The 13,432-nt window shown below is 43.3% G+C and overlaps 1 protein-coding gene across 3 annotated transcripts in view; it reads right to left on the bottom strand.

The window, feature by feature from the left end:
- Window positions 1–11,456: 11,456 nt before the first annotated feature.
- Window positions 11,457–13,432, bottom strand: part of LOC109871611 (neurocan core protein) — an 80,672-nt gene continuing 78,696 nt past the window's right edge. For 2 of the 3 annotated variants that reach the window (XM_031807268.1, XM_031807270.1), the window contains one exon: window positions 11,457–13,367. In XM_031807268.1, the coding sequence (XP_031663128.1) occupies window positions 13,243–13,367 (125 nt within the window). In that variant the 3' untranslated portion in view covers window positions 11,457–13,242. The remainder of the gene's footprint in view (window positions 13,368–13,432) is intronic. The other variant, XM_031807269.1, reaches the window with a different exon arrangement.

Here is a 13,432-nt window from a genome sequence, read left to right as displayed (position 1 = left end):
TGCAGGTGTTTCTGTGGTGGTGGGGCAGCCAGCGGAATATACGGAGCGTAGGGGTTGGTAATGTTCTACTTTTGCACCGTGATTGGCTCAGTGTTCTGTCACTCATGGGGACACTACCTCAGCAAACTCTACCTGGAGAGCTGAAAATTCAAGCCCCTTGGGGGCTGCCATAGATTTACATTAGAAGTGCCCATCCAAAAGGCTCAAGGTCATTGGCCACAGATAAAATTATGTCAAATTACATTATATCTAGAGTAGCTTTGATTGGATTGATCATGTCAATATCATACTTTTAAAGTCTTAGCTAGCACTCATCATCATGAATCAAGTCGACAATCTACTGGTAAATCCTTTTAAATCCTTGTCAGATGAAGATGAATAATTTAGAGAAACTACAGATACAACGTATCGGTGCTCATCGGCCATTGTACATAAACATTACACAACAAGTTGGATATCGCATATTCAACAATGAGTGATTTGGAAGGAATCAGTGGCTAACTGCAAGCAATGCAAAGCATTCACTAGCCTGCTATTCAGTGGAGTGGGTGTGTGGTCCACGTCTGGGTTAAAGGGCCTCGTTTCCAAGCTTGAAAGGATAAACATTCAACACCATGGGAATTGGCCATGCTGTTAATCCAACATGACTTATGCCACTGTCAAAACAACTGTAAACTCGGAACTGGGAAATCTCAGATTTTTGTAAATTCAAGACAACTGGGAACTCTGAAAAAACACGAGCTCCGACTATGAAAATATGTTTTGAACAGTCATCCAACTCGGAATTCCATGTCGGGAATTCAGGCCTCTTTCTAGAGCTCCAACCGGAAAAGATCACTGACGTCATGATTCAATCTTGTTGTTCCCAGTTGTATTAAAAGCACCATCAATCCAGAGAATTACAGACTTTGATGACAAAGTTTGATGTTGTGTAGTAAGCTGTCAGTAACCCATGTGCCTCACCTTAATAATTTGGTCCCTTTTCCCCTCATAACTTAGCCTTCTGTTTTGACTTGGTGGTGCACATGTAGCGTATAGCCTGTTTTAGAGAAATGTAATAATTTCTCTATGATTTCATTGTTTGCATATATGCCCCCTTTATTTATCATACGGTTCTGACTTGGTGTACAGGGAGAGCACTGTAAGAACGGCCAATTCGGCCTGAATTCTGGTGCTGTACATTTCAAAAGTGCTGAACAAATAGTTATATTGACTACGTCCATCCTAGCTCGCTCATTAATGTCTTAATCGAAATTACGGATTGCCTCTTATCCGCTTGTCGTCCCCTTATGCCATAGTTTGTACATCTCAATTGGTAGTAGAAACCACATTTGCTTAAGCAAGTCAGCCATATCAGCTATGTTTTTTTTAAAGGCAGTAAATGAGGCTGATTGAACTGTTTCGCTGCCAGACAAGGCTCCGCTGATAGCCAGGTGTAGCAGTGGTAAGGTGTTGGGACTCTGATGTTGGGACAGTTTGTGTGCACTGTTTGTCACTGTTATAGTGCAATTAATGTATTGTTTAGTGTTGTGTTGTATAGTGGCTTTGCTGGCATGCACCTAATAAAATTTTGTGGAATTTGTCAAACCAAGATTTCCATGCTAAAATTGCCACTGGATACAGCAAGCTTACTGTATTTATGTGATGATTCACTGTTCTCTTTAGCCTGATTTTCAAACAGGTTTAGACCAAATGTCTTACTTCAAAATTGATAGGTGAATGTAGCTCAGGTAAAAGAGAACACAGAAGACCAGGGGGCAACTCGGTAACAATCCAATAGGTTTATTATGGAGTTTTGAGAAATGTGACTGTTTTACTGTTTTGTTATTGGAATAATGTGAATCATGTGTGATACAGAATAGCTGTGTTACTGTGTGCGTGGAATGATGTTGAGGTACATAATGTGTATGGTCACCTAGAATGTCATGGGTGTAAATGAGTTGTAATGTCCCTAAGAGGCACTAGATGTCCCCATAAGCGTTACAATTACTGTTTAACCAGCAGCCTAGTGTGGGCGACTGTATTGTGTTTGAATACTACAATAATAACTTGAAGAGTTCAATATTAAAAACATACATCAGCTGAAAAATATCTGATACAATCTTGAAACAAGCTGTAGATCTGTACAGTTTGTGTCCTTTCAAGTTTCTGTGGCTTTTGGTAATCGCAAAGGGGGTTCAGTTCAGGCTTGAAATATTGTTTTGTTTATCAGCTGTGTCACCAGAAAACTGTGATAGTGCTTTAGATGGGTCACAGACAAGCTAAAAAAAAGTGTATCACATCAGTTTAAAGTCTTGTTAGAAAACTCACATGGTTTCTCTGTTTCCTCTCTATTATTTCAATTTCTAGGTCCACTCCTGTCTTGCTTCCACATATGTCTCCATTTATGCATCTTCCCAAAAACCATGCGGTGTCCGGAACAGGGCGGGTGTGGCTCATTCAGGTTACCATTGGAGATGATCCAGATGGCAGGGGTACGTTGGTTCCCCTCCATGACCTGCTCCTTGATGTTCTCTACTTGTAAATCTCCTATAGCTCTGATTTGGTGTCTGGAAGCCAATCAGCCATGAACCTAGCACGTCCTTGGCCTCACACACGTTCACCGTCACCTCTGGCTGCTCCCCGAACGGACAGGTAGTGGGGGAGGGACGTGAGGCAGAACTATGGGGTCAGGTGTTGATAAATTGACAGATGTTGCAGGTAAGCACTGTGAGGTTGATTGCATGTGTTTATAGGACTTATAGTTTTGAAATCGAAGTGTATCTAATGAAGGTAGTTTACAATATATGTGTTACTTAGAAAATGGGACCCAGAGGGCATCAGAGTTTAACTAACAAACTCCAAAATTAAAGCAACTGCATGTGGAGCAGGAACCACTGACTAGCTGCATTTTGCTATTATCAAGCAGTGGGGAACCGTCATGGCCCTCTATGCAGAGAGGGCCTAAGGATAGATACAAATCTGTATATATTTTTATATATTATAACAATGAATCTTTTTTTTGCCTTAATTGTAACGGACTTCCTATTGCATTTCTTCAGTTCGTGTTGGAAAAGGAAGGGTTAATATCCAAGATAAAAAAATATCCAATCAGAATTTTTCTTTGGGAGTATCTTGGTAGTAATAATCTAGCTGGGCTCGACTCTCATTAAGCCAGGCCTTCAGGCTTTGAATAGAAGGCACCAGCCAACGTCATTGACACTGACTTCAATTAGAGCAGCATTTTGGAATGACAGTAGAATCAACCAATCACATATTGTCTTGTAATAGGTGGGACAATTGTATGATGCTTCAGGACCCTCTAGGGCTTCAGTATACGTTACTAATTCAGAGCCAATAGCGAGCCAGGCTAGCTGGCTAGCTTTTTGCAGTGAGTGTGTGTAATGATAGCGAGGGCAACTGCAGAGAGAGTAATCAAGGATGATGTGGTGGCTAAATTGTTGACATCGCCCTTTTCAAGACTAACTTTTAATGAAAAGTTCAATCTTGTACAGACCAGGAGACCAAATCCTGCACTGCCTGATTTGGTGCAATGAGGAAAGAGTTTTAAAAGGCATTTTCAAGTTAATAATTATGAGCACTATCCGTGGATACTCGGCTGTGAGCTGACAAAAAAGCTTTACTGTTGGAATTGCTTACTCTTCAGCACCGATAACAACTCAACCTGGACAACTGGTTTCAAAGATTTAGCCTGTAAAGAATCAGCTAATAAGGGAAACTACTTGGAAATACTGGATTTATGACAGCACGTTAAACTGAGTATGACAGCAATTTAAACTGCGTATGACAGCCCTTTAAACTGCCATTTGGCTATGGCTACCGTGTTCACAGTTACTTCCAGCAAAAACCAAAATGACCTGATACACGCGGTCGTGAGTGCAATGACAGATGTCATGAAGGAAGAATTGGCGAAAACCCCCTTTGTAACCATTATGGTTGACGAGACGACAGACATCAGCAATGAAGCCCAAATGTCTTATGTGTTGCGTTACACTACCGATGGTGGTGTGAAGGAACGTTTTTTATTTTTATTTGAGGATGTAACTGAGGATAAACGGGCAGAAGCGGTTGCTGAATTGTCAGCTTTTTAGAGGAGTGTGAATGCACTGCCAAAGTTGTGGCACAGTGTTATGATGGGGCCGCAGTCATGGCCTCTGGTATAAACGGAGTACAAGGTGAAAGAATCTATCCCGCAAGCTCTGTTCATTCATTGCTATGTGCACTATGTATGAAACAAGGCGGAACTCATTGAACTCTTTAGTACCTAGTGGACCGTCACACGATGACTCTGATGAAGACACTGTTCACAGCACAGATGGATACAGGATGCACCTGACAAGCTTGGAGTTCTGCTTCCTGCTATCCGCGTTCTACTCCATATTTGCATACTCCGACGTGCTGTTTGGGACACTGCAGAACAGGGAGTTTGACATGCAGTTCTGCTTGTCCAGGGTGGACGACTTCTGCAACACCACAGAGAGGGGAAATGGTCAATTCGATTCCATCTACGAGGACACTGAGTGAGACCGGAGTACCAAGGGGGCGCAGGACACATATGCAAGGAGACGTTCACGGCCAGTACCAACAGACACACAGTGCGATCATCGACAACATTGCCACTCAGCTAAGAAACCGGTTCAATGACCATGAAAGGCTCATGTTCCTTGCCCTCCTTGACCCACAAAAGTTATATATAGGGAAATATATAGGGAAACGCCAAACTTTCCAAACGCTGTGTTTCCATAGTCTCGAGTTAAGCTACGGCCCTAATTTTGATTTGCCGCGGCTTAAAACAGATCTCATCGTTATGTGCTCAATGTCTGACTTCGAGGGTAAGAGCCCGGGTGATCTGCTCCACTTTCTCCAGCAGAAGAGACTAATTGATAGTATGCACCAAGTGTATCTGCTTTCCTGTCTAGTTGTGACCATTCCAGTGTCCACTGCATCCGTAGAAAGAACATTTTCTGCACTGAAAAGGATCAAGACATATTCCAGGAACAACACTGGATCGGCTCGACTGTCGGCCCTGGCTTTGATCTCAATCAAAAAATAACTTTAAAATCAAAAGACAAGCAACCTGCCATTTCCCATTTCATAAAGAAGGACAGGTGAATGGACTTTGAAATGATAATCATAATGGTGAGGGGACTTTTTGTTTTCATCTACAGCTTGCTTTTTGTTGCTATCTCGTTCATATCATTTTGAGTACAATGTGTGACGTATTATTTCAGCTTTAGACCACTGGTTGTGTGGTAAAAACAGAGGTAATGACGTTACAATTGGAAGTAGTGGGTACATGACATTTCGCGTTGTGGTGCATTTCTTTTATTGTGCATGCTGGCGATACAGTGCAGCTTTTTTCTCTCTGACAGCATATACTGTACGTGGTCTTGAAACAATGTGAGTAGTTGTGTGGTTGAATTTATTCCACCACTATTTGAGTGACTGTTTGTTTTGGCAAATGTTTCTTTGAAACGACGCCACCGTATTTTCTTCTAACGTGGTTCCTGCTATCGTTATTTGCAACTGTTGTGTACGTGTGCTGCTTCTGTGAGCCACAGCCGAGGCGTGGCTTAGGACCGTTTGAATCTGTCATCAAATAATTGCTTCTCTTACATAGGTCTGCAAAAGAAAGGTCTCAAGTCATGCTCTGTATCCCCAGGCATCTGAGTTCTCTATCTCTATGTATGACATCAGATATTTTTCCTCAACTGATGACCTAGCTCCAATAGTCACGGTTCGACCACTGTTATCAAGAAATCTGCTTGTACCTCTTAACTGGTTAGGACAGCTCATGAGGTTTCCGAAATATCTGTCGACTAGGTGTGACTCTTATGACTAAAGAGACTTCATGCATAGATGTTATTTTTACCCTTAAGAGTAGGAGTAAAATGTCTCTATTCTCAGCACTTCCGACCAATGTTTTACTCTGACAGGCTTTGTGGCTATGGCCCTGGTTTCGTTACTCTGACACGCTTTGTGGCTATGGCCCTGGTTTCTTTACTCTGACACGCGTTGTGGCTATGGCCCTGGTTTCATTACTCTGACACGCTTTGTGGCTATGGCCCTGGTTTCATTACTCTGACACGCTTTGTGGCTATGGCCCTGGTTTCATTACTCTGACACGCTTTGGCTATGGCCCTGGTTTCATTACTCTGACACGCTTTGTGGCTATGGCCCTGGTTTCATTACTCTGACACGCTTTGTGGCTATGGCCCTGGTTTCATTACTCTGACACGCTTTGTGGCTATGGCCCTGGTTTCATTACTCTGACACGCTTTGTGGCTATGGCCCTGGTTTCATTACTCTGACACGCTTTGTGGCTATGGCCCTGGTTTCATTACTCTGACACGCTTTGTGGCTATGGCCCTGGTTTCATTACTCTGACACGCTTTGTGGCTATGGCCCTGGTTTCATTACTCTGACACGCTTTGTGGCTATGGCCCTGGTTTCATTACTCTGACACGCTTTGTGGCTATGGCCCTGGTTTCATTACTCTGACACGCTTTGTGGCTATGGCCCTGGTTTCATTACTCTGACACGCTTTGTGGCTATGGCCCTGGTTTCATTACTCTGACACGCTTTGTGGCTATGGCCCTGGTTTCATTACTCTGACACGCTTTGTGGCTATGGCCCTGGTTTCATTACTCTGACACGCTTTGTGGCTATGGCCCTGGTTTCATTACTCTGACACGCTTTGTGGCTATGGCCCTGGTTTCATTACTCTGACACGCTTTGTGGCTATGGCCCTGGTTTCATTACTCTGACACGCTTTGTGGCTATGGCCCTGGTTTCATTACTCTGACACGCTTTGTGGCTATGGCCCTGGTTTCATTACTCTGACACGCTTTGTGGCTATGGCCCTGGTTTCATTACTCTGACCTGACACGCTTTGTGGCTATGGCCCTGGTTTCATTACTCTGACACGCTTTGTGGCTATGGCCCTGGTTTCATTACTCTGACACGCTTTGTGGCTATGGCCCTGGTTTCATTACTCTGACACGCTTTGTGGCTATGGCCCTGGTTTCATTACTCTGACACGCTTTGTGGCTATGGCCCTGGTTTCATTACTCTGACACGCTTTGTGGCTATGGCCCTGGTTTCATTACTCTGACACGCTTTGTGGCTATGGCCCTGGTTTCATTACTCTGACACGCTTTGTGGCTATGGCCCTGGTTTCATTACTCTGACACGCTTTGTGGCTATGGCCCTGGTTTCATTACTCTGACACGCTTTGTGGCTATGGCCCTGGTTTCATTACTCTGACACGCTTTGTGGCTATGGCCCTGGTTTCGTTCTGGCATGTCTGTCTTGTGATTTGTTGGGAGTGTTCTCTTTCTGAAGAAAACCCCAGATTTTTCCCTTATCGAAGTTGCCAAAAGATAACATAATAGCATTCTTACCAGGTTGTGGTAATAATGATCAGGTCCATGTAATAACAAGATAATGACATACCAGCCAGGTTGTGGATCAGGTTCATGTAATAACATGATAATGACATACTGTACCTGCCAGGTTGTGGATCAGGTTCATGTAATAACATGATAATGACATACTGTACCTGCCAGGTTGTGGATCAGGTCCATGTAATAACAAGATAATGACATACCAGCCAGGTTGTGGATCAGGTCCATGTAATAACATGATGATGACATACTGTACCTGCCAGGTTGTGGATCAGGTACATGTAATAACATGATAATGACATACTGTACCTGCCAGGTTGTGGATCAGGTCCATATAATAACATGATAATGACATACCAGCCAGGTTGTGGATCAGGTCCATGTATTAACATGATAATGACATACTGTACCTGCCAGGTTGTGGATCAGGTCCATGTAATGACATAATGACATACTGTACCTCCCAGGTTGTGGATCAGGTACATGTATTAACATGATAATGACATACTGTACCTGCCAGGTTGTGGATCAGGTACATGTAATAACATGATAATGACATACTGTACCTGCCAGGTTGTGGATCAGGTCCATGTAATAACATGATAATGACATACCAGCCTGGTTGTGGATCAGCTCCATGTAATAACATGATAATGACATACCAGCCTGGTTGTGGATCAGCTCCATGTAATAACATGATAATGACATACCAGCCAGGTTGTGGATCAGGTCCATGTATTAACATGATAATGACATACTGTACCTGCCAGGTTGTGGATCAGGTCCATGTAATAACATGATAATGACATACTGTACCTGCCAGGTTGTGGATCAAGTCCATGTATGAACATGATAATGACATACCAGCCTGGTTGTGGATCAGGTCCATGTAATAACATGATAATGACATACCTGCCAGGTTATGGACCAGGTCCATGTATTAACATGATAATGACATACCAGCCAGGTTGTGGATAAGGTCCATGTAATAACATGATAATGACATACTGTACCTGCCAGGTTGTGGATCAGGTCCATGTAATGACATGATAATGACATACTGTACCTGCCAGGTTGTGGATCAGGTTCATGTAATAACATTATAATGACATACTGTACCTGCCAGGTTGTGGATCAGGTCCATGTAAAAACATGATAATGACATACCTGCCAGGTTATGATCAGGTCCATGTAATAACATGATAATGACATACCAGCCTGGTTGTGGATCAGGTCCATGTAATAACATGATAATGACATACCAGCCTGGTTGTGGATCAGGTCCATGTAATAACATGATAATGACATACCTGCCAGGTTGTGGATCAGGTCCATGTAATAACATGATAATGACATACCAGCCTGGTTGTGGATCAGGTCAATGTAATAACATGATAATGACATACCAGCCTGGTTGTGGATCAGGTCCATGTAATAACATGATAATGACATACCAGCCTGGTTGTGGATCAGGTCCATGTAATAACATGAAAATGACATACCAGCCTGGTTGTGGATCAGGTCCAAGTAATAACATGATAATGACATACCAGTCTGGTTGTGGATCAGGTCCATGTAATAACAAGATAATGACATACCAACCTGGTTGTGGATCAGGTATATGTAATAACATGATAATGACATACCAACCTGGTTGTGGATCAGATTCTTGAAGTTTCCACATATGCTGAGCACTTGTTGGCTGCTTTTCATTCACTCTGTGGTCCAATTCATCCCAAACCATCTCAACTGGGTTGAGGTTGGGTGATTGTGGAGGCCAGGTCGTCTGATGCAGCACTCCGTCACTCAAATAGCCCTTTCACAGTCTGGAGGTGTTTTAGGTCATTGTCCTGTTGAAAAACAAATGATTGTCCCACAGATGGGATGGCGTATTGCTGCAGAATGCTGTGGCAGCCATGCTGGTTAAGTGTGCCTAAATAAATCACTGACAGTACTGACAGTGTCACCAGCAAAGTACCCCCACACCATCACACCTCTTCCATGCTTCACGGTGGGAACCACTCATGTGGAGATCATCCGTTCACCTACTCTGCATCTCACAAAGACACGGTGGTTGGAACCAAAAATCTCAAATTTGGATTTGACCAAAGGATAGATTTTGACCGGTCTAATGTCCTTTGCTCGTGTTTCTTGGCCCAAGCAAGTCTCTCCTTCTTATTGGTGTCCTTTAGTAGTGGTTTCTTTGTAGCAATTCGACCATGAAGGCCTGATTCACACAGTCTCCTCTGAACAGTTGATGTTGAGATGCGTCTGTAACTTGAACTCTATGAAGCATTTATTTGGGCTGCAATTTCTGAGGCTGGTAAATCTAATGAACTCGGAGTCTTCCTTTCATCATGAGAGCCAGTTTCATCGTGACGCTTGATGTTTTTTGCAACTGCACTTGAAGAACTTTCAAAGTTGGTGAAATCTTCCGGATTGACTGACCTTCATGTTTTAAAGTAATGATGGACTGTCGTTTCTCTTTGCTTATTTGAGCTGTTCTTTCCATAATATGGACTTGGTCTTCTGTATACCACCCCTACCTTGTCACATTAAAACTGATTGGCTCTAACGCATTAAGAAGTAAAGAAAATCCACAACTGAACTTTTAAGAAGGCACACCTGTTGAGCCTCACGGGTGGTGCAGTGGTTAAGGGCACTGTACTGCAGTGCCAGCTGTGCCACCGGAGACTCTGGGTTCGCGCCCAGGCTCTGCCGTAACCAGCCGCGACCGGGAGGTCCGTGGGGCGATGCACAATAGGCCTAGCGTCGTCCGGGTAAGGGAGGGTTTGGCCGCTGGTGCGCCTCATCGCGCACCAGTGACTCCTATGGCGGGCCGGGCGCAGTGCACGCTAACCAAGGTTGCCAGGTGCACGGTGTTTCCTCTGACACATTGGTGAGGCTGGCTTCCGGGTTGGATGGCGCTGTGTTAAGAAGCAGTGCGGCTTGGTTGGGTTGTGTATCGGAGGTCGCATGACTCTCAACCTTCGTCTCTCCCGAGCCCGTACGGGAGTTGTAGCGATGAGACAAGATTGTAGCTACTAAACAATTGGATACCACGAGAAAATGTAAAGACACAAAAAACGAAGGCACACCTGTTGAATTGAAATGCATTCCAGGTGACTACCTCATGACGCTGGTTGAGAGAATGGAAAGAGTGTGTAAAGCTGTCAAAGGCAAAGGGTGGCTACTTTGAAGATTCTCAAACATAAAATATATTTCAATTTATTCAACACTTTTTTGGTTACTACATGATACATATGTGTTATTTAATAATTTGATGTTTTCACTATTATCCTATAATGTAGAAATAGTAAAATAAAGAAAAACCCTTGAATGAGTAGGTGTGTCCAAACTTTTGACTGGTACTGTACATTTTTTCCAGCACATGGCTAGTCTTTGTTTAACCAGCTAAACAGCTGTTTTTTATGAAAATGTTTAGAATGACCTTTCTAGCTAATAGACTACTATGTTGGAGTTTACACTCCCTCGTTCAATGATAATGTGGGGAGATCACAATAATGCAACTATCTACCAAACCTATTCATTTTAAAATGTTGATTACTTCCCCTTGCCATTATCATTCACCTAATAAGACAAGACACATATTTTCCCCCCCATATGCTGGGGGTGCTTGGATCACCGGTTTACCTGGGAGGTGGTCCCTGGCCAAAGAAAAGGTTGAAGATCCCCGTTTTAGATTTATTTTCATCTATTGGGTCCATTATTTTAGATGTACTTTCCCTCCAATCTTTTCAATAGAGACCAGAGAGAGAAGAAAACTGCTTCTTTGATCCCAACAGGATGAAACTATTGGCCAGAATGTCCTCTTTCTCTGGGTAGAGAATGAAGTAAATAGAGGTCACAGACATACAAAGACTTTCAGCTGGGTTCATTCTTTGGCTATAGGAGGCATATAGGGTTAGACACAAACCACTCTCAATCTGTGTTTGAGGTATAGAAATGATGTGGTCGAGAAACAGAAAGAAAACTCAGAAATAACAGCGTTAGAGCCCAGCTTAATCACAAAACTGACCAGATACATTGTCGTCGTTCATTACGTTTCTGCAGCTTTATTAAGAATGGAACACAACAGCAGGACAGGAAGTCATAACACCAACAAAAAGGATTACGCCCAATCAAATATCAGAAGAACCATATGCATCATGAATCATGGCATCCTGCCCCTCACATATTGGAGCCGGGCAAAGATTGGGACTATTGACCACCGAGCAGATAACTTATCCTATTCCATCTAGATCAATGGGTGTGTTTTAGTTGTTATTTGAGAGGGCGATACGGAGTACATGACTGGTACATGACAGGTACATGATCGGTACATGGCCGGACCATGGACGGTACATGACTGGTACATGACAGGCACATGGCTGACACATAACAGGTACATAACAGGTACGTGACTGGTACATGGCCGGACCATGACCGGCGCATAACCGGTACATAAATGGTACATGACAGGTACATGGCCGGTACATAACTGGCACATGACGGGTACATGGCCGGGTCATGACTAGCACATGGCAGGGTCATGACTGGTACATGACTGGTACACGACGGGTACATCTAGATCAATGGGTGTGTTTTAGTTGTTATTTGAGAGGGCGATACGGAGTACATGACCGGTACATGACAGGTACATGATGGTACATGGCCGGGCCATGACCGGTACATGACTGGTACATGACAGACACAAGACCGACACATAACAGGTACATAACAGGTACATGACCGGACCATAACCGGCACATAACCGGTACATCAAATGGTACATGCACGGTACATGAATGGTACGTAACAGGCACATGGCGGGTACATGACCGGGTCGTGACGGGCACATGATGGGGACATAACCGGTACATGGTGGGTACATGATCGGCACATGGCTGGTACATGGGTGGTACATGTTTGGTACATGGCTGGGTCATGACTGGTACATGACCGGTACATGACTGGGTCATGACAAGGCTCAGGTATCAATCAGATACCAGTCAATAACAAACAAACAAAACACCACAGTATTTACAGTACAGAGACAGGCTACCTTCATTACTTTTGATTGTAAGAATGGTATATACAACAAAAAGGTATTACATTGCCTCGTTGGATTATGTCAAAACAAATCAACATACTGTATATTAACTTGCGAAGAGTTCATAATAAATAGTAACATTACATGAAGAGATAGCAAATATTAAAAATGGCATGTAAGTTGAATAATAAAACAGACCTGCTATTCAGGAGTCCTAAAGAAACAGACCAAGTACAGTATACATACAAAAGCTCTGGGATATTTGAGACTGAAAGCTAATTAGCTCACCTGCATTAATTACATTTGTGCTTTATAAACAGAATACTAAAATGAGTTCTGAGATGTAGAACAAGCTTCAAACTTTGCAGAACACATACACTCGCATAGCATAGACACCCTGACACACACACACACACACACACACGTCACTGTCTATGTTTAGACAGTGAGAATAGGTTATCCATACACATGCCAAGGATTTGCTGTTTCTTAGATATTAGCGACCGTGTTAGCGAGAGAACAAGTATTACTGTTGTAATGGACCTGGGGTAAACAAAATCAACAACAAAGGAACTAAATCCTAACTTTAGATATGTACGTGTGAACAATTCACTTTTTTTGCACTGATGTCAATAGGTCATTTGAATAAAAGTTTTGCACACATACAGTATCTCAAGTGAGGTTTTAACCCAAAGAGACAGACTGAAAAAGGTCAGGAAAAAATAAACGGCAACTATTGTCAGGGGTCCGGCACAGGGCATTATGGGAAGTGTAGTATTTGGTTCAGTAGGGGCTGTGTGCATCATCTTCCCTCTCCCTGTGTGCCTCTCCTCCATGTCTCCTGTGGTTCCTGCGCTCCCGGCGCTGGCCGTGGTGGTGGTTGCGGCGGTACCGGTGGGATCGCTGAGCTGACGGAGGGGAACACAGAGGGTGCAGTGACAACATTTACCATTCTGTTTCTTATTGAGCTCTT

This window comes from Oncorhynchus kisutch, linkage group LG27 (assembly GCF_002021735.2).
Source record: "Oncorhynchus kisutch isolate 150728-3 linkage group LG27, Okis_V2, whole genome shotgun sequence".
NCBI classification, from domain to species: Eukaryota; Metazoa; Chordata; class Actinopteri; order Salmoniformes; family Salmonidae; genus Oncorhynchus; species Oncorhynchus kisutch.
The sequence above is the reverse complement of the archived record's forward strand: the minus strand, read 5'-3'. Positions and strand labels throughout refer to the sequence as shown.